Below are 27,991 nucleotides of genomic sequence, written 5' to 3'. Positions count from 1 at the left end.
GCTTTCGTTTTCGCAGAGGAGCCGGACCGGGGAGAGGACTTGCCCGGGGTTCTTCGCAGGCGCCGCCAGGTAAATGCAAAACCCCGCCGCCGGGCAAGGCGTTTGCAGGCAGGGAGAGCTTGCCAGGGCTGGGATCGGGGCTGCGCGGAAGGGCATGGGGGAGACACGCATGGACACATGCAGCTGCCAAATACTGAACCAGACCCTTGGTCTATCAAAGTCAGTATTGTCTGCTCAGACCGGCAGCGGCTCTCCAGGGGCAGGGGTCTTTCGCATCCCCTACTTGCCCGGTCCCTTTAACTGGAGATGCCAGGGACTGAACCTGGGACCTTCTGCATGCCAAGCAGAGGCTCTACCACTGAGCCACGGCCCCTCCCCAAAATGCTTGCATCCTATGTATTTTGAACATATGAACACATAAAGCTGCCTTATATTGAATCAGACCCTTGATCCATCAGTCAGTGTTGCCTACTCTGACTGGCAGCGGCTCTCCAGGGTCTCAGGCAGAGGTCTTTCACATCACCTACTTACCTAGTCCCTTTAACTGGAGATGCCTTGGATTGAACCTGGGACCTTCTGCATGCCAAGCAGAGGCTCTACCACTGAGCCACGGCCCCTCCCCAAAATGCTTGCATCCTATGTATTTTGAACATATGAACACATAAAGCTGCCTTATACTGAATCAGACCCTTGATCCATCAAAGTCAGTGTTGTCTACTCTGACTGGCACGGCTCTCCAGGGTCTCAGGCAGGGGTCTTTCATATCACCTACTTGCCCGGTTCCTTTAACTCAGTGGCTCCCAACCTTTTTTTGACCAGGGACCACTAGGACTTTTTTGTTCGGTGCAGGGACCCCAAGGTTCAAAATAAAAATTCTGAGAATTTGAAAATAAACTTTAATCATAACTGTTAGTTAAACATTAAACTTAGAATAATATTTGAATATATTTTTTATAATAGAGAACTTTTAATTGAAAATGTTAATTTATTATGGGTTTATAACTTTGTTTCGCTGACCTTAATTTAGTTCTCACGGACCCCTGGGGGTCCGTGGACCCCCGATTGGGAACCAGTGCTTTAACTGGAGATGCCAGGGATTGAACCTGGGACCTTCTGCATGCCAAGCAGAGGCTCTACAAACTAGGGCAGGGAGGGGGGGCAGTAACGTTTACTCACAAGTAAGCCCTGCAAGGTTCGCCTGCCCTTGCGCACTAGGAAAAGTCTCAGTCCCAAGTTTTTGCTGCACTTTCCGATGTGTAAGCAAAGGGAGAGAATGTGCCCAGGGGCAAATCCTTCCTGGAGTAAGGTTGGGTTGATCTAATCCGAGAGCAGATCGGTGGGGAAAAGGCAGGTCGTTCCTCATGTGAGAGAAGGGGGGGCACGCTTGGTCAGGATTTAGCTCATGGGAATGGTTAAAGCCTTTATTTGCAGCCCTACACGTGTCACTTGGCCGGGATGCAGCTTGTGGGAATGGCTAAGCCCCTTATTCGCAGCCCTACAAGTGTGCACCAACGCTCACATACCTAGGTGTGCAAAACTTATATCTTAAGGCTGCGATCCTGTGAGGGGTTTTACTCCAGAGCAAACAGTGGCATCTGGCTGCACGCAGCTTGCTTCTGTCCAGGTTTTGGAAAAGGGTCTTGTGAGTTTCCTTAATCCGTGGGGCAAGGATGGTAGATTTGACTCAACTCCAGGAGAAAATGGCTGGGTTTAGGATTCGCCTGGGAAATTCTTCTTGGGCCGGATCCATACTGGGTCGGGTATCACTGTGTCAGAGTTGTTCACTGCCTGGATTTTACTGTCCTCTTAGAGCAATTCAACATGTGAAGGAGGATAATATTGTGATAGTTTCAGAGGGTAGACGTGTGGGTCTGCTGTAGAAGAGCTAGATTCAAGTCCAGTAGCCCCTTAGAGACTCACAAGATTTTCAGGGCATGCACTTTCGAGAGTCATCAAATGTTGTGACAGTCAGTGACATCCAGATCATTGAGCGCAGGACAAGTTGAGCCCTGTGAAGTCTCATTGCGTTCTGTGTGGCTCTGTCAACCCTTGCATTTAACTTTTGTCTGCAATGAATGGTCCGTAACTGGAATCATAGAGTTGGAAGGGACCACCAGGGTCATCTAGTCCAACCCCCTGCACAATGCAGGAAATTCACAACTACCTCCCCCGCACACCCCCAGTGACCCCTACTCCATGCCGAGAAGATGGCCAAGATGCCCTCCCTCTCATCATCGGCCCAAGGTCATAGAACCAGCATTGCTGACAGATGGCTGTCTAGCCTCTGCTTAAAAACCTCCAGGGAAGGAGAGCTCACCACCTCCCGAGGAAGCCTGTTCCACTGAGGAACTGCTGTAACTGTTAGAGAATTATTCCTAATGTCTAGACAGAAACTCTTTTGATTTAATTTCAACCCGTTGGTTCTGGTCTGACCTTCTGGGGCAACAGAAAACAACTCGGCACCCTCCTCTACGTGACAGTCCTTTAAGTAGATTGTGTCCCTTATTCCTCCTCCTACTGAACGGACACAAACAGGTAGAGAAGGAGTGTTGGTGGACTCTTCTCAGATACAGTGAGTTGTGTGTACCTTTTTTAGGACAAACCCCTCTTATCACAGATCCGCAAAAACCGCCAGTTCACTCCTTTTCAGTCCATGCGATCTTCTTGATTCCCCCATCATCCCACCCAGAGCCTGTATACTTCTTGGTAAAGGTGTGTATGATTTGCACAATCCAAGAGCCAGTGTGATGTAATGGTTAAGAGCGGCGGACTGTCATCTGGAGAACCAGGTTCGATTGCCCGCTCCTCCACATGAAGCCTGCTGGGTGACCCTGGGCCAGTTGCAGTTCTCTCAGAACTATCTCCAAAGGAACAGAAGTATTAAATAAAGTGGAATATTTTAACATCGGGAAAAAAAGGAACTCTCTCAGTCCCACCTACCTCACAAGGTGTCTGTAGTAGGCGGGGAGGAAGGGAAGGTGATTGTAAGCCACTTCGAGAAACTTTAAGGTAGAGAAAACCAGGGTATAAAAACCTTCCTCTTCTTCCTGGCACAGAGTTTGGGTTGTTTACTTTGCTTTCCAAGGGTGGAGCAGTCCTCTCCTGTCTTCAAACTTTTAACGGAAAGAGCTGATGTAGGAGTAGAGAAAGCTTCTGAAATTCTTCTGGGTGGGGGGGTTTATTCAATGCCCCCCTAATTTTTGAATAAAAAACAACCACAGAATAACTTCAAGAGGAAATAATTAGAGTCTGAGTTCTCCTTCCTCGGATGCTCCAACTGGAAATCGGTTAACCAGTGGTATTTGACATGTTTTTTTTATTATTTACGTTATTTATAGTCCGTCTTTCCCCACTTGGACTCAAGGATGAATAGAAAGAGTCAGTCAATAAAGTTGACAGGACGGGACTTTCAATAAACAATGCCACAAGATTGCAGAACCAGCCAGAAATCTAAAAACAGAACTGAAGCAAAGCATAAGCGTTAAGATGACACGTTAAATGATGCAAAATTGCATAATAGGATCCTACTTACAGCAAGCTATACATCAGTACAGACCACACTCCCTAATCATTTAACCAAGTAGCTTTAAGAACCATTTTTTACAGTGCAACCTGATTACCTGTGCTGAAAATCCCTCTTGAATAATTCTGTTTTGGTTAGTTTGCGGAAAGCCAGGAGCTTTCCTGACCCCCTTGAGCAGACCATTCCATAAGTTGGGGGGCACAACAGAGAAGGCATGCTCGTATGCAGTTTTCTCTACAACTAAGTAGTCCCAAACCAGGTTACGATCGCTTTCCCTTCCTCTCCCCGCAACAGGCACCTCATGAGGTAGGCAGGGCTGAGAGAGTTTGGAGAGAACTGTGACTAGCCCAAGGTCACCCAGCTGGCTTCATGTGTAGGAGTGGGGAAACCAACCCAGTTCTCCAGACTAGAGTCCGCTGCTCATGTGGAGGAGTGGGAAAACAAACCCAGTTCTCCAGCTTAGAGCTCATGTGGAGGAGTGGGGAATCGAACCCGGTTCTACTGCAGACCATTATGGCTACCCTCTGAAACAACCATGCCGGCTGTCCTCAGAGTTGGCCCAAAACTTTTAGCTGAAGCATGGCAGAGAACGGGGGGTGTACAACTAATGTGTTTTGATTCCGCAGGATGAGTCAGTGGTACAAACTGCAGCAGCTGGACTCCAAGTTCCTGGAACAGGTGCATCAACTCTACGATGACTCCTTTCCCATGGAGATCCGACAGTATCTGGCAATGTGGCTGGAAAGCCAAGACTGGTGAGAGGCTGACATGGGTCATGTGTCTGTTTAAAAAGAGGGACCCGCGAGGACGTGCAGGAGAGGGGAAATTCCATTCCGCTGATCCTTCCTGCTGGCCCACCTTTTGCTCCAGTGCCAACACCATCATCATTTTTATTTACTTATGTTATTTATTTCACCTTTCTCACTTGGACTCAAGGCGGATCACACAAGGGGAGTCAGTACAATTGAGGAATGGGACATTCAATAAACAATAACATCATCCTCACCATCAGACTATTACAGTCCATGACCAGCACAAAAACATGTATAGAGAATAAACAATGGGAATAAGATCAATATACAACCAACTTGATGTAGCAACTGCCAATAAACATGGTTGGTATATACCATACCTGCACAAACTGCAGGATAAACATTATCTATAAAGAAATTATCTATAAAGAAATTATCTATAAAGAAATTAACAATTCGAAATTCTCCTTAGCAAATACTAAAAATTAAATCCTAACCAGGAACTTTAAATCTCTATCACTCTTTATATTAAAAAAACCCTCTTCACGTTTTCTAAAGTTACAAACTTGGGTACAAAATCGAGCAACCAACCATGTTGTTTGATGATTCTTATCTGAGAGAAGATATTCAAGTCTAATTTTGTGGGATCTCCGAGGGAACCTTTCTAGCAACGGCCTAATAGTTTCACTACGGATTTTATGACATAGAGAGCACAATCAAATAATGTGTGCTCAGCCGATTCAATTTCTCTTTGTGGGCAAAACAATATCAGTACACAGTTTTGCAAAACTGTTTAGAAGGGGATGTGGTTCCAGAAAATTGGAATTGAAAAAAAAAATTGCCCAGTGAAAAAGAGAAAATGCATCTCCTGCCAATTTTCCCTGACATACCCCTTTGCATCTTGAAGTCTTCTGCCCACTGTCAAGGGTTCAGTAGGGTGAAGAAGTTGCCTGTTGTAGATTAGAGGCCACAGGAAGCTTAGAGAAGGAGACTCCCTGAAGCCAGAGTGAGAGTAAACAGGTGAAATGTAAGAACAACTTTAAATGGTGATGCTTTTATTTCCTAGGGAACACGCCGCCAGTGACTATTCCCTGGCCACCTTGCTGTTCCAGAACCTTCTGTCGCAGCTGGACGATCAGTACAGCCGCTTCACCCAGGAGAACAATTTTCTCCTGCAGCACAACATAAGGAAGAGCAAACGAAACTTGCAGGTGTGTCTCGCAGGCCTGGAAATCCCCTTTGTTCATGTAGTGTTGCCAGGTCCTTATGAGCTTGACCGTTGCTAGCTGTATCCATTGCAACATCTTGTTCTTCTGATGCAGAATACCTTCGAGGAAGATCCCGTATTCATGGCTATGATGATCTCCAGATGTCTGAGTGACGAAAGGAAAATCCTGGCTGCTGCTGAGCTGGCAGATAAGGTCATTTTCTTCCTGGCTCTGCAGAGGGCAACGACATCTCCGGGGCAGGGTGCTGGGGGATTTATCGGGAAGTTCTGCAGGTCCAAATGTGCAACATAGAGCTCCCAAACCTGGCGTGCTTATGGAGCAGTTCAGGTAGGCTTTTCCTGAAAAGAGCAGAAAAGGGAGAATAAGAAGGCTAAAAATTAAACCTGCAAAGCTTATTCAGCGGGTTCCGCTTTAGGGTGTGCGTGTAGGCTTTGCCAAAGGGTATGGGCAGTGGTCAGAGTGTTGGATTAGGATCTGGGGACCCAGGTTTGAATCCTCCCTCTGCCATGAAAGGATGGGGGTGACCTTGGGAAGTTGCATACTCAGCCTAACCTACCTCACAGGGTTGTTGTGGGGGGGGGAATGGAGGTGAGGAGAACAACTGTAAACTACTTTGGGCGCCCATTGGAGAGGAAGGGTATAAATTAAGGAATCTTGGCCGGGGTCTACACCTGGACGGGAACATAGCCAACACCTTTCCACCAGATTTGGGCCAGGGGACTGGAACGCTTTCTGCCTGAAGTTTGTTCGATTATAAGCACTAAGAAAAATAGCCCGTAGCCATGTAGTAAATTTTCATCCTGACTTCCTCACTGTGCTGGCAGGGTAAAATAGGACAGCCCTGGGCAAACAATCTTGCTGGCTGCCGTATTCCCAAGACCAAGGTGCAGAAAAGAGCAGCCAAAATGATTAGGGGACTAGAGCAACTGTCCTATGGGGAGCGGTTAAGACACTTAGGGCTGTTTAGCTTGGAAAGAAGGCGGCTGAGGGGAGACATGATAGAGGTCTATAAAATTATGCATGGTTTGGAGAGAGTGGACAGGGAGAAGTTTTTCTCCCTCTCCCATAATACTAGAGCGCAGGGTCATCTGCTGAAGCTGGAGGGCGAGAGATTCAAAACAGTTAAAAGGAAGTATTTTTTCACACAACACATAGTTAAATTGTGGAACTCCCTGCCCCAGGATGTGGTGATGGCTGCCAGTTTGGAGGGCTTTAAGAGGGGAGTGGGCATATTCATGGAGAAGAGGGGTATTCATGGCTATTAGTTAGACTGGATACTAGTCATGCTGCATACCTATTCTCTCTAGTATCAGAGGAGCATGCCTATTTTGGGTGCGGTGGAACGCAGGCAGGATGGTGCTGCTGCAGTTCATCTTGTTTGGGGGCTTCTTAGGTGCACCTGGTTGGCCACTGTGTGAACAGACTGCTGGACTTGATGGGCCTTGGTCTGATCCAGCAGGGCCTTTCTTATGTTCTTATGACCATAGTGGTAAAAATTCTGTGCTGCCTCTCCAGAGAACCTGCTCAAGATCTGTCACCCTGAGGAAGGTTGTAATTTTTGGTAAACTGCAGTTGTCTACTCCCAAGAGCGTTGGGAGTCATTGTTGCCCGAAATGGTGTGGCAAACAAAACTGACCAAATTCCCTTTGCATAATTTCCTTGTGTTCTCCCCCTGATGCCTTTATTGCTGTTCCGTTCCCATACTACCAGAAGGAAATTTTTTATTTATGTGATTTGCAGTCCGCCTTCCTCACAGGGAACTCGAGGCTGTTGACACTGGGCGTGTCAGTACAGCCAACAAAATGGGACACTCAGTGACTCATGCATTAGAATATTAGACGTCTGGAACCACCAGAAAGAAGCAGAAGCATAGCATAAGTATTAGGATGACACATTAAGCGGTACAGAAATTGTATAACAGGATCCTGCTTACAATATGCTATACCCAGCAGTATAGACCACAAATCCCAGACGTTTATCTAAGCAAGTTTATGAACCGTCTTGCATCGTTCAGCCTTTACTCACTTTATTTTCTCAATAAAGGGTTTTGTGTGTGTGTGTTGGTAGCTGGTATCCTGCTTGATGCAATCTAAGGTGTGTTTTTTTTTATTTCTATGACTGACTTTGGGTTTATATGACCCCCACCGCCAGGTTACTACAGTACATAGAATAATAGAGTTGGAAGGGGTCACCAGGGTCATCCAGTCCAACCCCCTGCAGAATGCAGGAGATTCACAACTATCTCCCCCCCCCACACCCCCAGTGACCCCTACTCCATGCCCAGAAGATGGCCAAGATGCCCTCCCTCTCATGATCTGCCCAAGGTCATAGAATCAGCACTGCTGACAGATGGCCATCTAGCCTCTGCTTAGAAACCTCCAGGGAAGGAGAGCTCACCACCTCCCAAGAAAGCCTGTTCCACTGAGGAACCCCTCTAACTTAGAAAATTCTTCCTAATGTCTAGACGGAAACTCTTTTGGTTTATTTTCAAGCCGTTGGTTCTGATCCGACCTTCTGGGGCAACAGAAAACAACTCGGCACCCTCCTCTATGTGACAGCCCTTCAAGTACTTGAACATGGTTATCATGTCCCCTCTCAGACTTCTCCTCTTCATGTTCTGTGCTGACAGACGTCTGCTAGGCCTGATTCTGTGCGTTTCTCAAGGGAGTTGCTTCCTTTCCTTCTCTTGTAAAAGGTGGGGAAGGTGCTGTTGACCCTGTGCGGATGGTGAATCTCTTCTGTGTGGCTGTCGGGATGCGCTAGGCGGTGTGCGTTATTTCAGAGGGTCTGGTGTTCTCTTTCAAATTGCAGATGCAGGTGGGAAGCACGCAGAACACCGTCATGGTGGTACGGCAGAAAGAGCTGGACGGAAAAGTCAAAAGCGTGAAGGACAGCGTCACTGTAAGTCAGACCCTCGAAGCTGCCTTCTAGTGGATCGGGCCTGTGGTCCATCGGAGTCAGTATTGTCTACTCTGACTGGCAGCAGCTCTCCAGGTTCTCGGGATAGGGTTGCCAGGTCCCTCTTTGCCACCAGCGGGATATTTTGGGGTGGAGCCTGAGGAGGGCGGGGTTTGGGGAGGGGAGGGACTTCAATGCCATAGAGTCCAGTGGCTGGGGATGTTGTAATAGTAGGAGATCTCCAGCTACTGCCTGGAGGGTGGCAACCCTATCCCTTTGGTCGGAGGAACTAGGTAGTTGGAGACTGGCCAGCCTGCCAGCTGGCTCCTCTCTAGAAATTCTTCGGTATGTCTTTCACGCTTGGAATGTCCGACGTGGTTCTTTCTTTTTTCCAGGAAATAGAACAGTTCATCAAGAATTTGGAGGATGCTCAAGATGAATATGACTTCAAGTACAAAACCTTGCAGGTCAGAGGTGAGTTCAGTCCGTGGCAATTGTGGCGAAAGACCCCTGCGGCGATTTTAAAGCCATGAGGTCAATTGCGGAATAGAAAATTGGATGCATTTTGGAAAAGCCCGGAGTACGTTGCATGCCTCCCTAAGGGACTTTCCGTCCTTCAGATCCTCGGTCAAATTTCCTTGAGGGTATTAAAACTGTGGGAGCATATTGTCTTTCCCCTGAGCAGAACCTGTATCTTCCAGGAATGCAGATCTGCTAGAGGCCTGTAGGATTTCGCTGGTCATTTCAGCTCTTTATAGGAAGTCCCGGTTGTGTGTGGATTCTGCTTTCACTCTTTCCTCCTTTTCCTTTCCCCTTTGCCCTCAGACTTCATTGCCTTCCCCTACTTCTGAATTCATATTTCTAGGCCCTTGGGGCATTTTCATCCTTCTGGGATCTTCTGTCTGCCCGTGTCTAGGATCAGAGCTGGTAAGCCAGCAAATGGCAGAAGGGCTTCTGACTGGCAGACAAGTGATCAAGCTGTGCCAGACCCTCTCAGGACTCCTTGGAGCAGGGGTCCCCAGTGTTTTGGGCCTATGGGCACCTTCGGATTCTGACACAGGATGGTGGGCACAACCACAAAATGGCTGCCATGGGAGGCAGAGCCAAGCACAAAATGGCCGCCACAGGAGACTGAGCCAACCACACACACACACAGAGGAAGTCCCAAGTGCTGGGAACAAGTGGATTAGTTTTAAAAATATGCTAGGAATGAGACGAAGAAGAGTTGGTTTTTATATGCCGACTTTCTTTACCACTTAAGGAAGAATCAAACCAGCTTACAATCACCTTCTATGATGCACCCCCCTTTCAGCCACTTCAATATCCCACTCTCTCAGCCCGGCCGTATATGCTGAGGGGAAAGCGTTGGCCTGAGAATATTTGTAAGGAGATTATTTTCCTTCTCCTCCAGTCCCACACCAGTATTTACCTCAGAGAGAAATATGATACGAAGCTTTTTAACTTAAACAGACAAAACTGGGAAGTTCAATGAACAGAACTCACAGAGATTGATTTTCAAGGAAAAGGCCGAATTGGAGGGAAAACTCCAAGTCAGATTTATTTACCTATGATTACTTCAGAGAGATAGCTTAGATGTTTTCTTCAATCAAGTTCCTTCAGTTTTTAGTTTCATGCTTAGTTCTGTCCCTCAGAACTGTTACTCAGATTCAGTTTCTCAGACTCTGTCCCCAGCCTAGCTCACAGGAGCGAAGGAAGTTTGAGATCCTTCCTCTCCTCTGAGAACTCACAGAAGTTTGGGGAAATATCCAAAATCCCTCTTCCAGTTCTTTCTCTGACTACCCCACACCAGTGGCTGTAATCCTCCACACCTCACTGCTACCGGAATAGCTCTACCTCAGAGACTAATTCCCCTTCGTGACCTGAGAATGGGCCCTCTCTAACCCAATTCTCACTCCTGTCACCACCACAGGCTGTGTGTGTCAATAGCTTTGGCTTTTACAGAACCCCTCAGGTTCACAGAGTACAGTCTGGCTTCCGCTCAGTCTCGCTACCAAGCTCAGAATCTATCACAGCCTCCTCTCAGGCTGGTTCCAATCTTAGGACTCCTTTCACAGCCTCCTCTCTGGCTGGTTCCAATCTTAGGACTCCTTTCACAGCCTCCTCTCTGGCTGGTTCCAATCTTAGGATTCCTTTCACAGCCTCCTCTCAGGCTGGTTCCAATCTTAGGACTCCTTTCACAGCCTCCTCTCAGGCTGGTTCCAGTCTTAGGACTCCTTTCACAGCCTCCTCTCAGACTGGTTCCTAAGCTTCCAGTCTATCACAGCCTTCTACCCAGGCCGGGTCCCAAGCTTCGAATCCTTTCTGTCTCTCAGAGCTCAGAGTGTCAGCTCTAGCTCTTGCTGCAGATCAACCCCTTATCCGTCACACCTTCCCTTCCCCACAACAGACACCCTGTGAGGTGGGTGAGGCTGAGAGAGCCCTAAGAGAGCTGTGACTAGCCCAAGGTCACCCAGCTGGCTTCGTGTGTAGGGGTGGGGAAACAAACCCAGTTCACCAGATCAGAGTCCACTGCTCCAAACCACTGCCCTTAACCACTACACTACAGGAGAGTGAGCCGAGCACAAAATGGCCACCACAGGAGACACGTACACACTCATCCAGAGGAAGTCCCAAGTACTGGGGACAAGAGGATTAGTTTTTAAAATATACTAGGAATGAGGAGTGAGAGAGAACCAAACCAACACTGTAGTGCCAGCTGCCACCAGGACAATATTATTTCAATCTGCGTAGCCAGTCAGCCGTCACTTTTTGAAAATAGTTAGTGGTGAAAGGAAAGGTGTGGGTAGGTACCATGGTGCCCATTGAGATGGCCGTTAAGGACATGAACCAGATGTAAAATTTTGAAAGCTATTTTCACTTCTTATTTTTTTTCTCCCGACCTGAGGCATGTGGATTTATTTGCGTGTGTGTGTCTGAAGTTCGGCAAATGTCTTCTCGAGTGCCCACCGCAAAATCTGAAAATGTTTTGGAGACAGCTGGATATAATATTTTCTGCTCTGTGCCTTGCAGAATACGAGGCCAGTGGCATGACCCAGGACGACACCGTCAAGGAGAAGATGCAGCTGCACACGATGTATTTGCAGCTCGACATCATGAGACAGGTGATGCTTTGGGGTGACTGCGGGTCACAGCTGCGCATTGGCCTTGACTGCTGGCGCTTCCATCGAGAGCCAGCGTGGTGTAGTGGTTAAGAGCCGTGGGCTCTAATCTGGAGAACTGGGTTTGATTCATTGGTGTTATTTTTATTTTGGCTACCGATCTGGGAAATTCCCTTCAACTCCCTCCCCACCCATTGATTTTCCTTCAAGTATCTCCAAGGAGGATAGATTTTTTTAGGGACCTTGGGGAAGGGCTGTGGCTCAGTGGTACAGCCTCTGCTTGGCATGCAGAAGGTCCCAGGTCATCTCCTGTTAAAAGGACTAGGCGATTTGAAAGATCTCTGCCTGAGACCCTGGAGACCCTGCCTGAGACCCTGGAGAGCCACTGCTGGTCTGAGTGAACAGTACTGACTTTGATGGACCAAGGGTCTGATTCAGTAGAAGGCAGCTACATGTGTTCATGTGTGCATGTGACCTCTTTGTTCCTTTCAGGAAGTGGTGCACAAGATCACAGCCTTGCTGACCATCACAGAACACACGCAAAATGCTCTGATCAATGAAGACCTGGTGGAATGGAAGCACCGGCAGCAGATTGCCTGCATCGGAGGGCCCCCCAACGCATGCCTTGACCAGCTGCAGAGTTGGTAGGTCTCTCAACCGTGGGATCTGAGAAAGGTCCACGAAGAAAGTGACTACTGAAAAATGTATCTGAGAGTTTTTTTTCTGGACACTTGTATGTGTGTTCCCCCCCCCCCCCAGTAGGGTGCTGGTTTCAACTCATTCAGGAGGTGCCCATCCTCATGACAAGCATGGTGTAGTGGTCAAGAGGGGTGGTTTGGAGCAGTGGACTCTGGTATGGAGAACCGGGTTTGATTCCCCACTCCTCCACATGAGCGGCTAAGGCTAATCTGTGGAACTGGATTTGTTTCCCCCTCAAACACATGAAGCCAGCTGGGTGACCTTGGGCTAGTCACGCTCTCTCGGCCCCACCTACCTCACAGGGTGTCTGTTGTGGGGAGGCAAAGGGAAGGCGATTGTAAGCCGGTTTGATTCTTCCTTAAGTGGTAGAGAGAGTTGGCATATAAAAAACCAGCTCTTCTTCTTTTAAGCCCACTGACTTAAAGTGACTTGGGAGAGTTTAACTGCTTAGGATGGCACTGATAGTATATGAACTTCCACGGTTGCCATCTCAGTGAGGAGTATAACGCTGATAAGAAACGCGCTTTGTAATGGCAGGTTTACTACCGTAGCGGAGAGCCTTCAGCAAGTTCGGCAGCAGCTCAAAAAACTGGAGGAACTAGAGCAGAAGTACACCTACGATACCGACCCCATCACACAGCACAAAAAGGTGCTTCACGATCGGACGCTGGGCCTCTTCAAGCAACTCATCCAGTGGTAGGTCATGGGTGTCTTGCTTGCGCCCGCTGTCCGGCAAGTCTTCTGCTTGTGGTGATCAGCTTTAGGAAGGACAGGCAGCCCAACATGGAACCATTCTGACGGCGAATGGACTAGGCGTCTGCCTGGTTGGAAGGGCCCCAAAGGGTTGAACCGATACAGGGTTGGGTTGACAGGATTCGTATACATTTTAACGCCCTAGTGCCTGCACCTACGATGTGCGCAGGAGTACCGTGGTATCCTGAGTATCTGTGCTCGGAAAACCCCGGCCTCTGTTGTCGTCGTAAATAAATAATTTGTTAATGGGATGTGAAAGATACCAGACTTTTGTGTCAGATTTTGCCCTGTTGAGGCAAATCCAGATTTTCATTTTTTTATTCTACATCCAGTTCCTTCGTGGTTGAGAGACAGCCTTGCATGCCCACACATCCTCAGAGACCGTTGGTTTTGAAGACTGGAGTGCTGTTTACGGTGAAGCTGAGGTAGTTTTTAAAAAAAATTTGGGCCAAATACATACTTCTAAAGTTACTGGACCATCTGTATCCCTTCTTTAAATTCAGAATTAGAGAGAAAATTGTACCATGTCTTCCGCACACCACTAGGGAGTTGTAGTGAATTGAAGGTGAATTTTTCCAATTATTTTCCCATAGGGTAATATTTATGAACCACCTCTAAACTTTTCATGCTTCATATCTGGCCTGTGTTTTCTTGGTTTAACCCCTAGTTGCTTCTCAATAATAAAGAACGTTCTGTTAGGGCCACTTTTCATTAAACAGCTGGCGTGGATACACAAAGGGTTAGATCTCAGCGATAATTTCCACAATGCTTTAGTTGGTGGAACAAAACTTCCCTGCATCTCTCTGATGCACTGATTCTGTTAGTTGTGGGGGGCAAGAATGGCATGGGGGTGAATTGGAGGTGTGTAGCAGGTGGGAGGAATAGCTGGAAATCACCCCTCCTCCCATTAGCAGAAAGTTAGCACTGGATCCAACCCTGAGAGCAGAGGTGGCTATTTCCCTTCCGAGTGGCTCATGATGACAACACCCCATGTTTCCTATGTGTGTTCACATGTTGAAGCCAAAGCAGGGAGCCACTTCAGAAGTTATGAAGCAGGCAGCATACCGTCTGAACCTAGACGTCATGCATGCCTCTAGGCAAAAAGCAGTACGGAAGGACAGTTCGTGCAGGACGTTGAGAAAGTTATGGAGAAGCAGGGCTCCTGCATAAGCCAAAAACACAATATGCTGTGATAAGAAAACCCCACATTAACAATGATTTACTATGCAGAAGATTGAGCAAATAACAAACAGAGGTGTACAATAACTACAAAATGTGGCCAGATAGTAAATAACCAAAATGTTAGCAACAGTTTTTACTGTAGTAAGACAGAATGTTTGTAGTAGTAGGTAGAGGAATTCAGATGTAATCCCATTTCAGAAATCTTCTTCAGCCAAAGCTAAATTCTTGATATACTGAAGGAATAGCCTAAAATGTGAGAAGGGAGCTCTGCCAATCCAATTGCTTATAAAGATTTCATAACAGGCAAGAGCACAAATTTAGCAAGAGCTAATGCTGACTGCTGGCAAGAAATGTTCTGTATAAGAGCAGAGAAACTGTCTCCTGCCTGGCATAATAGCTGTGTTCCTTGTCTTTCCAGATTGCTGGTGAAACTGCAGGAGCTGAATTACAAATTAAAAGTGCAGGTCGTATTTGATAAGTAAGTGGGATCTTGAACAGGTGGACGTCCCGGCATTAAGATTTTCCTCTTCCATCCCCAAATCAGCCAATGACAGTCCAGTTGGGGAAACCAAATCCTAGCTTGGAAAAAACCTTGGTGCCTAGTTTGTCCCTCAGATACCATAAATTTCAGACTTTCCATATTTTTACATGGAAAGGTTCTTCTCAATTATATAGCCTTCAAAACAAAAAGCCTTTAGTAGGGGCTACGCAGTTGAATGCACCATTCTTTCTCTGTGGTGTGTTTTTCTTTCCACTGATACTTTAGTAAAATAAGAGAGAAATTCCTGTACCTAGTGAAGCCAGCATGGCATAGTGGTTAAGAGTGGTGGGCTCTAATCTAGAGAACTGGGTTCAATTCCCCACTCCTCCACTTGAAGCCTGCTTGTCCAGTTATGGTTCTCTTCGAACTCTCTCAGTCCATGTGGAGTCAGGCAATGAATGGCAAACCACCTCCGAACGTCTCTTGCCTTGAAAACCCTACGGGGTGGCCATAAGTCAGCAGTGAACTTGACGGCACTTTCCACCACCACAGCTAACCCTTCCCTTTGCAAAGATCTAAGCCTTATTTCTTTTCTTCCTTTGCAGAGATGTGAATGAGAAGAACACCGTGAAAGGGTACGTTTTCTCCCTGTTGGTGCCTGAGGATTTCTTTTGTTAAATGGCCAACTCTTGAGTTGCTTCACGAACATCTCTCTCTCTCTCTCTCTCTCTCTCTCTCTCTCTCTCTGACTATGTAGGTTTAGAAAATTTAACATCTTGGGGACAAATACAAAAGTGATGAACATGGAGGAGTCGAATGGCAGTCTGTCAGCAGAATTCAGACATCTGGTGAGGGCGCTTCTTAAAGAAACTATTTTCCGTTCCCCCTCTCCCATAACATTCTTCAGTACAGGTCAATGGAAGGTCATTACATCCCTCAGATGGTAAAATATCATAAGAAGCAGAATTTTAACTGGTCAGTTAAATATATCCAGGCTTGGTACTATAAAGTGTGTATTATTTATATTTATATTCTAAAGATACAGTGTTCTTTAAAATTCCTTAGGAATATTCATGACGCATATATATGGATCTTGGTATTTCAGGGCATGTGGGGCACAGGTAGGGTTGCCAGCTCGGGGTTGGGAAATACCTGGAGATTTTGGGAATGGAGCCTGGGAAGGGCAGAGTTTGGAGAGGGGAGGGACTTCAGTTTGGTATAATGCCGTAGAGTCCACCTTCCAAAGCGGCCATTTTCTCCAGGTGAATTGATTGGTCACCTGGAGGTCAGTTATAATAGTGGGAGATCTCCAGACACCACCTGGAGGTTGGCAATCCTAGGCACAGGACAAAGGCATGATTATAAATAAAATGCATATCCATTAAAACCCAGAGCGGCCCCAAAATTGCATTTGAGATGTGAACTGTACCAGTGCATGAATTTCTGCACTGGTGAATGTTCGTTGTGATACTCAAGCATAAGACACCATCGATTTTCTTCTTCTAAAATACAGCGAGATAACAACCTTAAAAATATGGCGCCTTCTAATCAGTCAACCCCCAATGTCGAGATATCAAATTATCAAAAATATTCCAACAACATGAGGGAAACAGAAACCAGCCCGATTAAAAACAGAGAAAGAGGAGGCTGAAGAAAGAAAGCTGGAAAACAAGGGCGGAAGCAACAGGAGGGAAGCCAGTAGATAGATTGCCATAGATGTAGAACTGTCGCTGTCCTTGATGTGAAAGACCCCCGCCTGAGACCCTGGAGAGCTGCTGCCCGTCTGAGTAGACAAGACTGGTCTTGATGGACCAGTGGTCTGATCAGAATAAGGCAGCTTCATGTGTGTCCATGTGCGTCCGAGAAACGTAGCATAGCCTCTTTCCGGGTTGTTGAGCCGTTCCTACTGTGTTTTCACTTTTTTAAAGAGTTTTTTCTTCAAATGGCTCGTTCACCTTCGGCGTGGCTTTAACTGGAAAGGGATCTTTTCCCCTCACCCCAGAAGAGACTTGAGCCTTGCCTCAGGGGGATTCCTCCCCACAGATCCCTATCTCCTGGTTTTCTTCCTACCTTCAAAGTCAAGGAACAGTAAATCCAGAGCTCTGATTTGTTTCTCAGATGGTGACCTGGGTCCGGATAAACGTACCTGCAGGTTCATGAATACATCACCCATCCTCGGTCATTTTCCAGTAAAAAAAACCCCCACCAGTTTTAGACCCTCATCTCACAACTTTTCATTCCTGTATAAATGGTGGGTTTTTTGATTACCAGAATATCTCTTTGGGGTGTTCCTACCTCCAGCTAGACAACGGGAAGTGAAGGTATGAAATGTACTTTTGGATCTGTGATACACTGAACAACTGCCACTGAAGATTTTTTGTTGATTTGTTCGTTGCAGCAATTAAAGGAGCAGAAAAATGTCTCCAGAACTAATGAGGTAAGAGGACTCCCAAATGGCGCCCCTTCCCTTAGTTTGGCTGTCTTTTAATTAAGCAGCATTCCGTATTAGTAATCTGCTAATGGAGGATACCACCTCAACCCACGGACATGAGGATGTCTATGCTTTTAACCATTGCAAATAACAGCTTGTAAGATAATAAAGTCTGTGTGGAATGCTGAATTCCCTCTCTGCACCTACATCCCCACCTGAACCACAGAAAGATTAGGTTGTGGGACCCCCACCCCACCCCACCCCATGGAAGAACAGCTGTTTGGTTGGGTGAAGGGGTGAAATCACCCTTCTTCACGCAACCCCAGGAATGATCTTTGTGGAGGTCAGAAGGGGAAAGCAGGAAAACTCTGTACGTGCCTTCCTGGATATAAGCTTGGATTGGTATTTTTTTCCAGTTATAAAAGCAAATCTGTTAATTTCACAATAACAGTAAACTTTTTTTAAAAAATGACTGGTTTGGTTCTTGTTTTGGAGAAGGCTGCAGGTACAAATTGCTCCCAATTGGAGCAGGTGGGATGCAAACAGACTGCTTCTGCCCTAGCTAGCAAATGGTATCTGATGAAATTAAAAAAGGAAATCTGCCTCTGATGCAGGGAAGTATTCCTCGTGTGAAGGAATACTTGGTTGTATCTGACCTGGGTGAAGGACTAGGAGGGTACTTCAGGCTGTATGAGGTTGTAAATAAAAACTGCTTTCTTTCTCAACCCCCCCCCCCCAAAAAAGGGGCCTTTAATAGTAACCGAAGAACTCCATTCTCTCTGTTTTGAGACTACGCTGGAACAGGGCGGGCTGATCATTGATCTGGAGGTAAGACGTGGAATCAAAAGTCTGTGTCTGGATTAGGGTTGCCAGGGAGGGATGCAAACCAACCCCGCTGCAGGATCCTAGCCTCTGTTACAGGGATTAACAAAAAATAAAATAAAAATAAGGATACTTTAAAAAAATACCAAACGAGGGAATGTTATTGGCTTAGGAACCAAATTAACAATACAACAATACAATACAAGTCCCTTCTCCCTAGCAACCATTTTCTCCAGGGGAACTGATCTCTGTTTCCTGGAGATCACTGCTAATTCCAGGAGATCTCCAGCTACCACCCAGAGGTTGGCAACCCTACCTAACTGTGCAAAATTCTTCAATGCAACTGCACAGATTGCTTTAGCTTGCTAAGCAAGAAGAGGCTCTTAAGCAACAGAAATGAGTCTGATTGGTTCTTATTCAGCAGCCGTGAATATCCTTGCATGAACCGTTGCTGTCTTTCCGCTTATTTTTTCCTTCATTAATTGATTAAATATTATAAGCATTTTGTCTGTTTTCTCCTGCAATCTTCCCTTTCTAGACCGCTTCCCTTCCGATTGTTGTGATTTCCAATGTCAGCCAGCTGCCGAGCGGGTGGGCCTCCATTTTGTGGTACAACATGCTATCTAACGAACCCAAGGTAATACAATGAAATGAGGGGAAGGGTAGCTAAAGTTTTGTCTGGCTGATATAAATATTTATTGCCTGAGGAAAAAAAATCGATCTATCTATCTCTCATTACCAGAGTAGGTATTCTGATTCCAATTTTTTTTAAAAAGGAAAACTAAGCTGCAACTGCCGTATGAGATTAAAAATGGGTGATGTCTGAAAATGTGCCAACGAGACACTGTTTAAATTCATGTCCCACCGTAAAGAAAGAAGGGGAGAATGATGGGATAGAAAACAGGAGATGTAATTTCTGAATCTGAAAAAAAAATTCTAAGGAGTTGTATTCTACACAAAGACCCAAACTTGAGGGAACTTAACGAATGCTAAAGGTCCCAACCAGTCCCAAGAATACTACACAAAGATTAATAACTTTTGGACTTAGAGGGAAAAAATTCAAGTATTGGGATACTTAATTTGTAAGTAATTTTTTTTAATTCTATTCCCTATAAAGGGCTTAGCAGGTTGGTACCCAAAGATCCCTTTAAAGCAGGGGTGTCGAACTCAATTGTTACAATGGCCATATATGACATAAATGTCACTTGATTGGGTCAGGCCATGCCTCGCCAGCCCAGATTGAGAGTGGGGGGTGGGTAGCTGGCTCGCAGGCCGGATGAGAATTGGAATATTCTGGTGCTTCCCCCAAGTAACAGCGTTGTGTGTGCTTTGGAGACTGCTGCCTCTGCATCTCCAGTTGGAAGAACAGCTGAGAAGCTACTTTGAAAAGTGGGGGTCATTTTAAAAAATGGTCCAAGTGTGGTCACTCTGGATCCTACCCTTGGCACATCCGGACTCTCAGTTTTGTTGTTATCTTTCCCCTTTAGAACTTGTCCTTCTTCCTGAACCCCCCGTGCGCGAGGTGGTGTCAGCTTTCTGAAGTGCTGAGCTGGCAGTTTTCGTCCATGACCAAAAGGGGACTGAACGCCGATCAGCTGAACGTTCTGAGTGAGAAACTGCTTGGTATGTGGCCACGTAGATGTGGCAGGCTGACAATCATTGGATTGCAACTGCCCTTTAAAAAAAACGTTATTGTCTTAACACTGGTTCATTAGACCACATTTTCCTCTTGCCAGAGGTTGACGTCATGTTTGCACTCGACCGATTGTGTGTTTGCTAAACTCTGGCAAAACGGTCTCTCTTGGGAGCCCCTGACCACTTTATTTAAAAGAACCTCAGCTTTTGTTCTTCTAAATAAGTTTCTTGACTCTGCTCCCTATATTGTGGAGTAGGGGAAGAGGCAGCTGAAGGAAAATAGTTTGGGAAGGGAAAGAGGAGATGCCCTGGCTGTCAGGATTGGGCCCGTCGGTGCTTGTCTACCAGTTGTTCGGGCCTTTCCCACAAGCGCACTCTCCTTGCCTCTGTTGTTGCAATTTAAAAAATATATGTGTGTCTTGTCTCACCTCAAGGCAGCTTATGTAAAACTATAGTAAAACCACAATTTTAGTTAGGGGAAATAAAACCATCTCTTCAGAGCTGCCAGATGCCCAGTAACCTCCAGCAGGAGTATGGGGAAAGGGAGGTCCTATCACATAGCTCTAGAATATAAGTGGAAACTCTGGTAAAATCATAGTTTCCACTGAATCCTAGAGTGGTATGATGTCACTTCTGGATTTTCTCTGGAAATGAAGTTTATGCCGTTGACATGGTGATTTTCGTCTGATTTCCACCCCACCCCAGACTACCAAGTAGTTTTGGGGATTTAGAGCCATGGTACTGGGGCCCTTCCCAGTATTTCTGTAGTAGAAATTTCCTGCTTCCATCAAACACCCCCTTCCCCCAACTGCTGAAGGCAGCAAGATGAAACCCCACCCAACCTCAATCCCAATGTAAAAGTGGAGACAGCTTTTAAACCCAAAAGTAGGGAGATACTATCACAGGAAGACCTGGTCACAAATCTCCCATGTAACCTGTAATTCGCTCATCACAACGCTCTAAGTTTGTTCTCCGTTTTCGTATTCCTTGGGTTTTTTCCCCATTCTCAGAATGTTTCCCTTTTTATTTCTGCATTCAGCTTTGGCAGTGGGTTTTCCCCGAGGTTGCTTTTCTGTATTCTGTCATTGCATAGTCATCAATTTAAACCTTTTGGTTTCTTAAAACTAATGTTTGCGCTTGGGCTAGAAGACTTAATGTTGGCATTGCGTACGTTGGCGTAGGAATGCATTCCAAAGGTATCTATCTGAAAGTTTCCTTTCCTTTTAGGTGCTAACCCAGGCCCTGACGAAGGCATCAGCTGGGTCCGATTCTGTAAGGTAGGAGCTCCTGATCTTCCGCAAATAATACGGAGCTTAATATCCAGTCCCTGTGGAGCTCTGGAGTTGATTTCCATGGGAAAATTATACTTATGTCCCTTTTGACCATTTAAATTGGTGGGCTGGAATAGAGCTTTGCTGACGGTTGTGTTTGTGATAAGTTAAAGCAGAACTTCGTTTGAATAGCGTGCTGAAGCTTTTCCATCAGTCACATGGTTTTTCATCACAGTGGAAGGTACAAAGTATGGGTGTGGAACTCATGAGCACATGAAACTGGATAGGAGCCAGACTAAGTTTTCTGCGAACGGAAGACACATCTGTCGGCGCAACACAACTTTTCTGCTTCCGCCCCTTTCCACAGCAGCCTGTTGATCTCCCTGAAATGCCGTTTCTGGGGGTCAGGAGATCCTTGGAAAGGGTATGAGGGGCGATTGGGGCAGAAAGAGCCAGCATGGTGTAGTGGTTGAGAGCGTGTCTTAGTGGCAGAACATACGCTTGGCATGCAGAAGGTTCCAGCTTCAATCCCCGGCATCTTCAATTAAAGGACCAGGCAGTAGGTGATAATAAGAACAACAACAACAATAATATTTTATTTATATTTCTCCCCCTGCCAAAGCAGAGCTCAGGGCCGTTTACAACAGGATAAGACACATCACCAGTAACCAATAATAAGACATAAAATACAAAGAGAAGGATGATACATTGAGAGCCAGCATGGTGTAGTGGTTAAGAGCGGCAGACTCTAATCTGGTGAACCGGGTTTGATTCTCCACTCCTCCACACGAAGCCTGATGGGTAACCCTGGGCCCGTCACGGTTCTCTCAGAACTCTCTCCGCCCCACCTACCTCACAAGGTCTCTGTTGTGGGGAGGGGAAGGGAAGGCGATTGTAAGTTGCTTTGAGACTCCTTAAAGGTTGAGAAAAGCGGGGGTATAAAAACCAACTCTTCTTCAAGTCAGAATCAGGGGATATTATGCCTCTCTTTCCGTTTGCAGAAAATTTACTCTGGATCCGACCTGCTTTCTTGGACTAAGTCAGCACAAGGGCCAGGATCGTCCACTCTGACTAGTAGTGGCTCTCCGGTGTCCTCCATGGAGGTTTTTCCACATGAACCTCCCCCCCCCCCACATCCTTTTAGCTGAAAATGCCAGGGCTTGAGCCCAGGACCTTCCACACGCAAGGCAGATGCTACCACTAAGTCGGCCCCTCCTCAGTGGAAAGGACCCCCCCCCACTGAGGGGTCATGGAGTTCTCTTCCATGCCAGTCCTTGGCAGTGCATGCTTTTTGTCAGGAACGCTGCAAGAACCCAGCTGTTGTAGTGCATGAATGTCCACCTCAGCACCCCATAGACTTTGTTCTCAGTGTAGGTGTCACTCGTGCCTCTAAGCGGGTCAACCGTGCCTGCTGGGGAGGATTGTGGCCATTGAGTCTCTGCCTTGGAGACACACATGGGCCTGGCTGAACAGATGGCAATGCTTGAATACATGAAGCTGCCTTATACTGAATCAGACCCTTGGTCCATTGAAGTCAGCATTGTCTACTCAGACTGGCAGTGGCTCTCCTGGGTCTCAGGCTGAGGTCTTTCACATCACCTACTTGCCTAGTCCCTTTAACTGAAGATGCCAGGGATTGAACCTGGGACCTTCTGCATGCCAAGCAGAAGCTCTACCACTGAGCCACACCCCTCCCAAGTCAGTATTGTCTACTCTGACCGGCAGCAGCTTTCCAGGGTCTCAGGCAGGGGTCTTTCCCATCACCTACTTGCCTAGTCCCTTTAACTGGAGATGCCGGGGACTGAACCTGGGACCTTCTGCATGCCAAGCAGAGGCTCTACCACTGAGCCATGGCCCCTCCCCACGGCTTACAGGTGAGGGACAGCTCATGAGGATGGGGAAAGCAATAATTCAGAGCGAGAGGAAGAACCATTTTTGGAGTATTTGTCTGTTTGGGTTCAATCAGTCCTGAACGCTTTCTTCCACTCTGCACCCCAGGCGTCGGGGGGGGGGGGGTCGCTGTTTTTCGGGGAGGTGTAAAATATCCAGTTGTTATTGTTCTCTGTGGCCAACTTGGGGCGGAGCGGGACAGGACAACAAAATGTAGACTTCTGTGACCAGAGACAACGGAAAGTGCAATGCCGGTTTCTCCTCCCCGGGGGGGGGGGGGGGAATGTGCTATTGCCCCTCATCCCTATTTGATTAAAGAAACAATCCAATCACCTGCATTCCTCATTTTGGCATTCTTCTCCGTTACCAGCAGATGGTGCTAATGAATAAAGAAAACCCTCTGCTGGTGTCTCCTAAACTTCATCACAAGCACCTGCTCTAGCTCGGTATATTTAAAAACGTAAATTTTGGAAAAAATAAATTCCCCTCCCCATAACAATACTACACATGAGCAGGGGAAGAAAGAAGAAGCTTAGGAAAAGTTATATTCTACACAAAGGAAAAGGTTACTAGGGTGACAGTAGCAGGCAAAGTTGAGGAAGGGAAACCTGAGGAAGGGAAACCATATTTTGTAAAAAATAATTTTTATTTGAAATTATGCAAAAAACACAGACAAAACCTGACATAAAATCAAGTGTGCCTCAGTTTGGTCCGAATCTATTATCTCTTGAAGGATTACTCTAAATTTCAACCTTACCTTTTTTGTATATATGCTTGTTAATATTTATTGAAAAGTGAAAAACTTCCACATTGGCTCCTGCATTACAATTACTTACGGTAATACTTAAACGAAAGCAAAGTACTTGCAAGATGGAAAACATCTTTACATGCACAGACGTAGCTTTAAAATTAGAATTTTGCAATGTAAACATTTAATTTGCATTCTGTTAAAGCTGTGAGGAGAGCCTGAAACCATCTTCATTAGTAGGCATAAAATTTACAGATTGATTCTGCCTTGGTGGAGAAATTTTTTAAAGATTATTCTGCAGTTTATTTGACTTTGGGGAAGTGACAGGCAGAGCCCAGAGATGCCCCCCAGAAGCTGATAAGAGTGAGGTCCTGGACTGGCTAAGGACAGGTTGAGAATGTGTGATTAGCTCAAGGCCCCATAGTAGAGAGGGGATTCGAACCTGGAGTCTCCTAGACCCCAGTCTGACCTCTCTGCACTACACTGGAGGGTCCTCGTTAGCCCGTTCAGTCCAGAGTCTGAGGTTTCCTAGGAAATTGTAGCTTGTAGCTTGAATAGTTTCTATCTGGAAGACATAGAGGGATCCGAATCTCAATGACGCATGCTCAGAGGTTGGTCTTGGCGGATGTTCTCCACGCCAAGGTCTTCCTTTTCAGAAAGCATATTGACCCCTGCCCCTTGCTTGTTTCTGGCCACATTTCCAGGGGAATATCACAGGGGCTTCTCTAGGAGTAAAATACCCGGAAGAATGGAAGCAAAATATATTGAAAACCAAAAACCGGTACAATTTGTTAGAAAGTCCTTGAGATCGTTGGTGAACGAACATGTGACTTCTGTTGCAAGCCAGGTAGCGTGGTAACTTTTGAAACGGCTCTAGCTTGTCTCGTCCAATTTCAGGAAAATATGAACAATAAGAACTTTCCCTTCTGGCTGTGGATTGAAGGAATCTTGGAACTCATTAAGAAGCACCTCCTGTGTCTCTGGAACGATGGGTAAGAATGTCTCACGTTTGCGATGGTAGTGGATTTGCTGAAATTCTTAAATGGACACGAATTTTTAAACAAACCAAGTTGCCGATGGGGTTTGGGGATCTTTCACATCACCTACTTATCTAGATCTTTTAACTGGAGACGCCGGGGATTGAACCTGGGACCTTCTGCATGCCAAGCAGATGCTCTACCACTGAGCCACGGCCCCTCCCCAGAAACTCACACATGAAGCTGTCTTATACTGAATCAGACCCTGGGTCAATTGAAGTAAGTATTGTCTTCTCAGACCGGCAGTGGCTCTCCAGGGTCTCCGGCAGAGGTCCTTCACATCACCTACTTGCCTAGTCACTTTAACTGGAGATGCCAGGGATTGAACCGGGGACCTTCTGCATGCCAAGCAGGTGCTCAACCGCTGAGCCACAGCCCCTCCCCAAGGTGCATCTCTCCTTTGTTCAGTCCATCTTGGAGGATCACCTTGGGCAGGCCCGCAAAGGGGGTCCCGGCTTTGTGTGTGCTTCCTTGGTGGGCAGCTGCAGGCACGTCTTTCTCTTTCTGACTTCATAGAAGCATCATGGGCTTTATCAGCAAGGAACGCGAGCAGGCCCTCCTGAAGGATAAGGAGAGCGGGACGTTTCTTCTGCGGTTCAGCGAAAGCAGCAGGGAAGGAGCGATCACTTTTACCTGGGTAGAAGGACCCCTGGAGGGTAAGCAAAAACCACTCCTTTTTCTGTCGAAGAGTTAGTTTTTAAATTTAAGAAAGGAAATAAGCCTGCTAAATGGTTGGCCTTCGTATCTGGTCCAGGTACTAGCTGGAGATCTGCTATTACAACAGATCTCCAGCGGATAGAGAGAAGTTCCCCTGGAGAAAATGGCCGCTATGGCAATTGAATATGGCATTGAAGTCCCCTCCCCAAACCCTGCCCTCCTCAGGCTTCGCCCCAAAAACCTCCCTCCGGGGGCAAAGAGGGACCTGGCAACCGTACTGGTAATGGTTCACAAACTTGCTGCGTGACCCGGTGGCCTGGGAGTAAATCCCACAAGTTCTGTGAAGCTACTTTCCAACTTTGGTGTAATGTTTTATTTTCCATTGAACTTTGCTTTAGCAGCCATTGAATTGAGCTCATGACTCAATTTAATAGGTTGATTGTACCAATAGTTTAATTTGATATAAGGCAGCTTCATAAGTTTTGAGAAGTGGGGGGAAGTTGGTGAAAGACAGGCTAATCTTTGTCATTGGCCCGGTTTTGGGAATGGGCTTTTGGATTTCCAATCTAAAATTGTTCAAAACCCAGCCATGTTCACCTTTCGTCTCCCCCACTTTCCCAGTTTTTCCTAGAGCTTTTCTATGTTGTCACGCATTGGGAAAGCAAGCTTAAGTAGGGCTTGGGAAGAAATCCTCTCTAAGGCTGCAAACTGTTTGGGGTTTGATACATAGAAGTGTAGCATGTGTGCACGTCTTCCCATCCCACTGGCTGCATGTTGGAGAAAGCATCTCCTGCTAAAACTCTGCATATCATGCAGAGCAATGGAAAAAGTTGCCAGCCCTGACTGAAGGTAGGAAAGGGTGTCTTATCAGCACTTGGGAATCCTACCTCACTTTGGGAGCAACACCAGGTGGAGGGCAGGGGAGTTTAGATTTGCGTTACGCGTTAAGGGCCAATCCTGTTCTCTCTTTTTGACCAGAACGGCGGGATTACCACTCGGTGGAACCCTACACGAAGAAGGAGCTCAGCGCCATAACCGTGCCGGATATAATCCGCAGTTACAAGGTGATGGCGGCAGAAAACATTCCCGAAAACCCGCTGAAATTCCTTTATCCAGATATTCCCAAAGACCATGCCTTTGGGAAATACTACTCCCGACCCAAAGACTGTAAGTGATTATCTTTCGGTGGAAAGTCAGAATTTTATCACTGCAAGTTGGGGTGGTGGTGGTGAGTTTGTGTGTATTTGTTTACTTGTTTTCTACAATGACACATTAGCTTGGGGGGTGCCAGCTCGCCAACCCCTGAACCCAAAAACATGGAGGGGGACTGTAGCAAGTGGGAGAAGGGTCCATCACCTTCCCGCCTCACCCCATTCCTGCTTTGCAGAGAAGAAGCAACATCCGGGTTTCAAAGGGATACATGCTGGCTACGTAATGTGCAGTTCTGGTCTTATGGCACAGTTTGAGTATTGGATCAGGTTCAAGGTGCTGGTTTTGACCGTTAACGCCTTACACAGTCTGGGACCCTCATATCTTCAGGGGCCCCTGTCCTGGTATACCCCCCGAAGGACACTGAGGCCATTAGATGAGAATTTGCTGCTGTCCCTAAGGATGCACGGCTGTCCTCGACGAGAGCCAGGGCTTTTTCGGCCCTGGCTCCAGCCTGGTGTAACACTCTGCCAAGGGACATCAGGGCCCTATAGGACCTTAAGGACTTCTACAGAGCCTGCAAGACAGAGCTTTTCCACCAGGTCTACAATTGAGGGCAGCCGCGAATACCATCTGTACTGGCCTCCCGACCTCTCCCCCTTTATGCATTTGAAACGGCTTGAAGGGCAGCCACCTGTGGGGGGCTCTTACAGTAAAGTGGGATTTATGCGCCGTCTTTGATTACTGGTTTTAAGGTTTAATTTTATCGTTTGATGATGATGATGATGATGGTTAGGTTTTAAATGATGTTATCCACCCTTTGTTGTCTTGCTGGGGAGTGCGGATTAAATATAAAGTTTTTGGTAAACCTGGTCACACATCTGGCGTAACTTTAAACACATTCTGATCTGAGACTGATTATTTTCGATACTGAATCTTTTACGACAGTTAAAAGAGTCCCAAATTTTTGTTCTGGGAGGATAGCCCCGTTGCTCTGCCATAGAAGAGCTAGATTCAAGACCAGTAGCCCCTTAGAGACCAACAAGATTTTCGGGGTATGAGCTTTTGAGAATCAATGCTCCTTTCGTCACATGCAAGTAGGAATGGAGGCCCCTATCAGAAGAGAGCATTGACTCTTGAAAGCTCATACCCTGAAAATCTCGTTGGTCTCTAAGGAGCTACTGGACTCGAATCTAACTTTTTGTTTGTAATTTACATGGGAGGGTGGTTGGCCTGAATGCAGCGCGGGGTCTCAGGTGAGAGCCGGTATGGCACACAGACTGAGGTCTGGGTTCAGATCCTGGCCTCTTGATGTAACTTGCTTGGTCATCAGGGCCTCTCAGCCTGAGCTCCTCCCAGAGGAGCTGGCAGGATAAACGGGAAGGAAAGCGCACCGTTTATGCCAGCCAGAGCTGCTTGAAGGAAGGGCTGGGTTTAAAAAAAAAAAGTAAAATTGCTAGTTATACGGTCCTAAGAAACTGTCTTTGTTCCATTTTAGCTTCTGAGCCTATGGACGTGGATCGCAGTGGAAAGCATTACATCAAAACTGAATTAATCTCTGTGTCTGAAGTGTGAGTTTGATTTTGCCGAGAAGATGCCTGCGTGACATTTCAAACACTATGTTGTTTTTGTTTGCTGTTAGAATGGCTACGTGGTTACGAACGAGTGGGTTGGGATGGAAGGTTTCCCTTCTTCCTGCTCCCTCCACGCCTGTC

The 27,991-nt window shown here is 46.6% G+C and overlaps 1 protein-coding gene across 1 annotated transcript; it reads left to right on the top strand.

The window, feature by feature from the left end:
• Positions 1–58: 58 nt before the first annotated feature.
• On the top strand, positions 59–27,851 carry STAT1 (signal transducer and activator of transcription 1). Its single transcript, XM_056861620.1, has 22 exons — positions 59–69; positions 4,150–4,278; positions 5,342–5,486; positions 5,598–5,696; positions 8,316–8,405; positions 8,798–8,876; positions 11,433–11,524; positions 12,014–12,165; positions 12,758–12,916; positions 13,306–13,398; positions 14,574–14,633; positions 15,242–15,271; positions 15,394–15,484; positions 17,035–17,073; positions 17,812–17,895; positions 18,428–18,526; positions 19,377–19,512; positions 20,752–20,801; positions 24,331–24,425; positions 24,987–25,136; positions 26,113–26,294; positions 27,775–27,851. Exons 2-22 carry the CDS (start codon positions 4,151–4,153, stop codon positions 27,849–27,851), a joined length of 2,130 nt encoding a protein of 709 aa, XP_056717598.1. The 5' UTR covers positions 59–69; position 4,150.
• The last annotated feature ends 140 nt before the right edge of the window (positions 27,852–27,991 follow it).

The sequence above is a fragment of the Euleptes europaea genome, chromosome 15 (genome assembly GCF_029931775.1).
Source record: "Euleptes europaea isolate rEulEur1 chromosome 15, rEulEur1.hap1, whole genome shotgun sequence".
Classification (NCBI taxonomy): Eukaryota; Metazoa; Chordata; class Lepidosauria; order Squamata; family Sphaerodactylidae; genus Euleptes; species Euleptes europaea.
This window is presented reverse-complemented; position numbering and strand designations above follow the sequence as displayed.

Coding starts and splice junctions, on each gene's coding strand:
- STAT1 (XM_056861620.1), top strand. CDS start 4,151: ATGAGTCAGTGGTACAAACTGCAGCAGCTGGACTCCAAGTTCCTGGAA. Junction 13,399..14,573: donor CTGTTTACGGTGAAGCTGAG/GTAGTTTTTAAA, acceptor TTGTCTTTCCAG/ATTGCTGGTGAAACTGCAGG. Junction 14,634..15,241: donor GTGCAGGTCGTATTTGATAA/GTAAGTGGGATC, acceptor CTTCCTTTGCAG/AGATGTGAATGAGAAGAACA.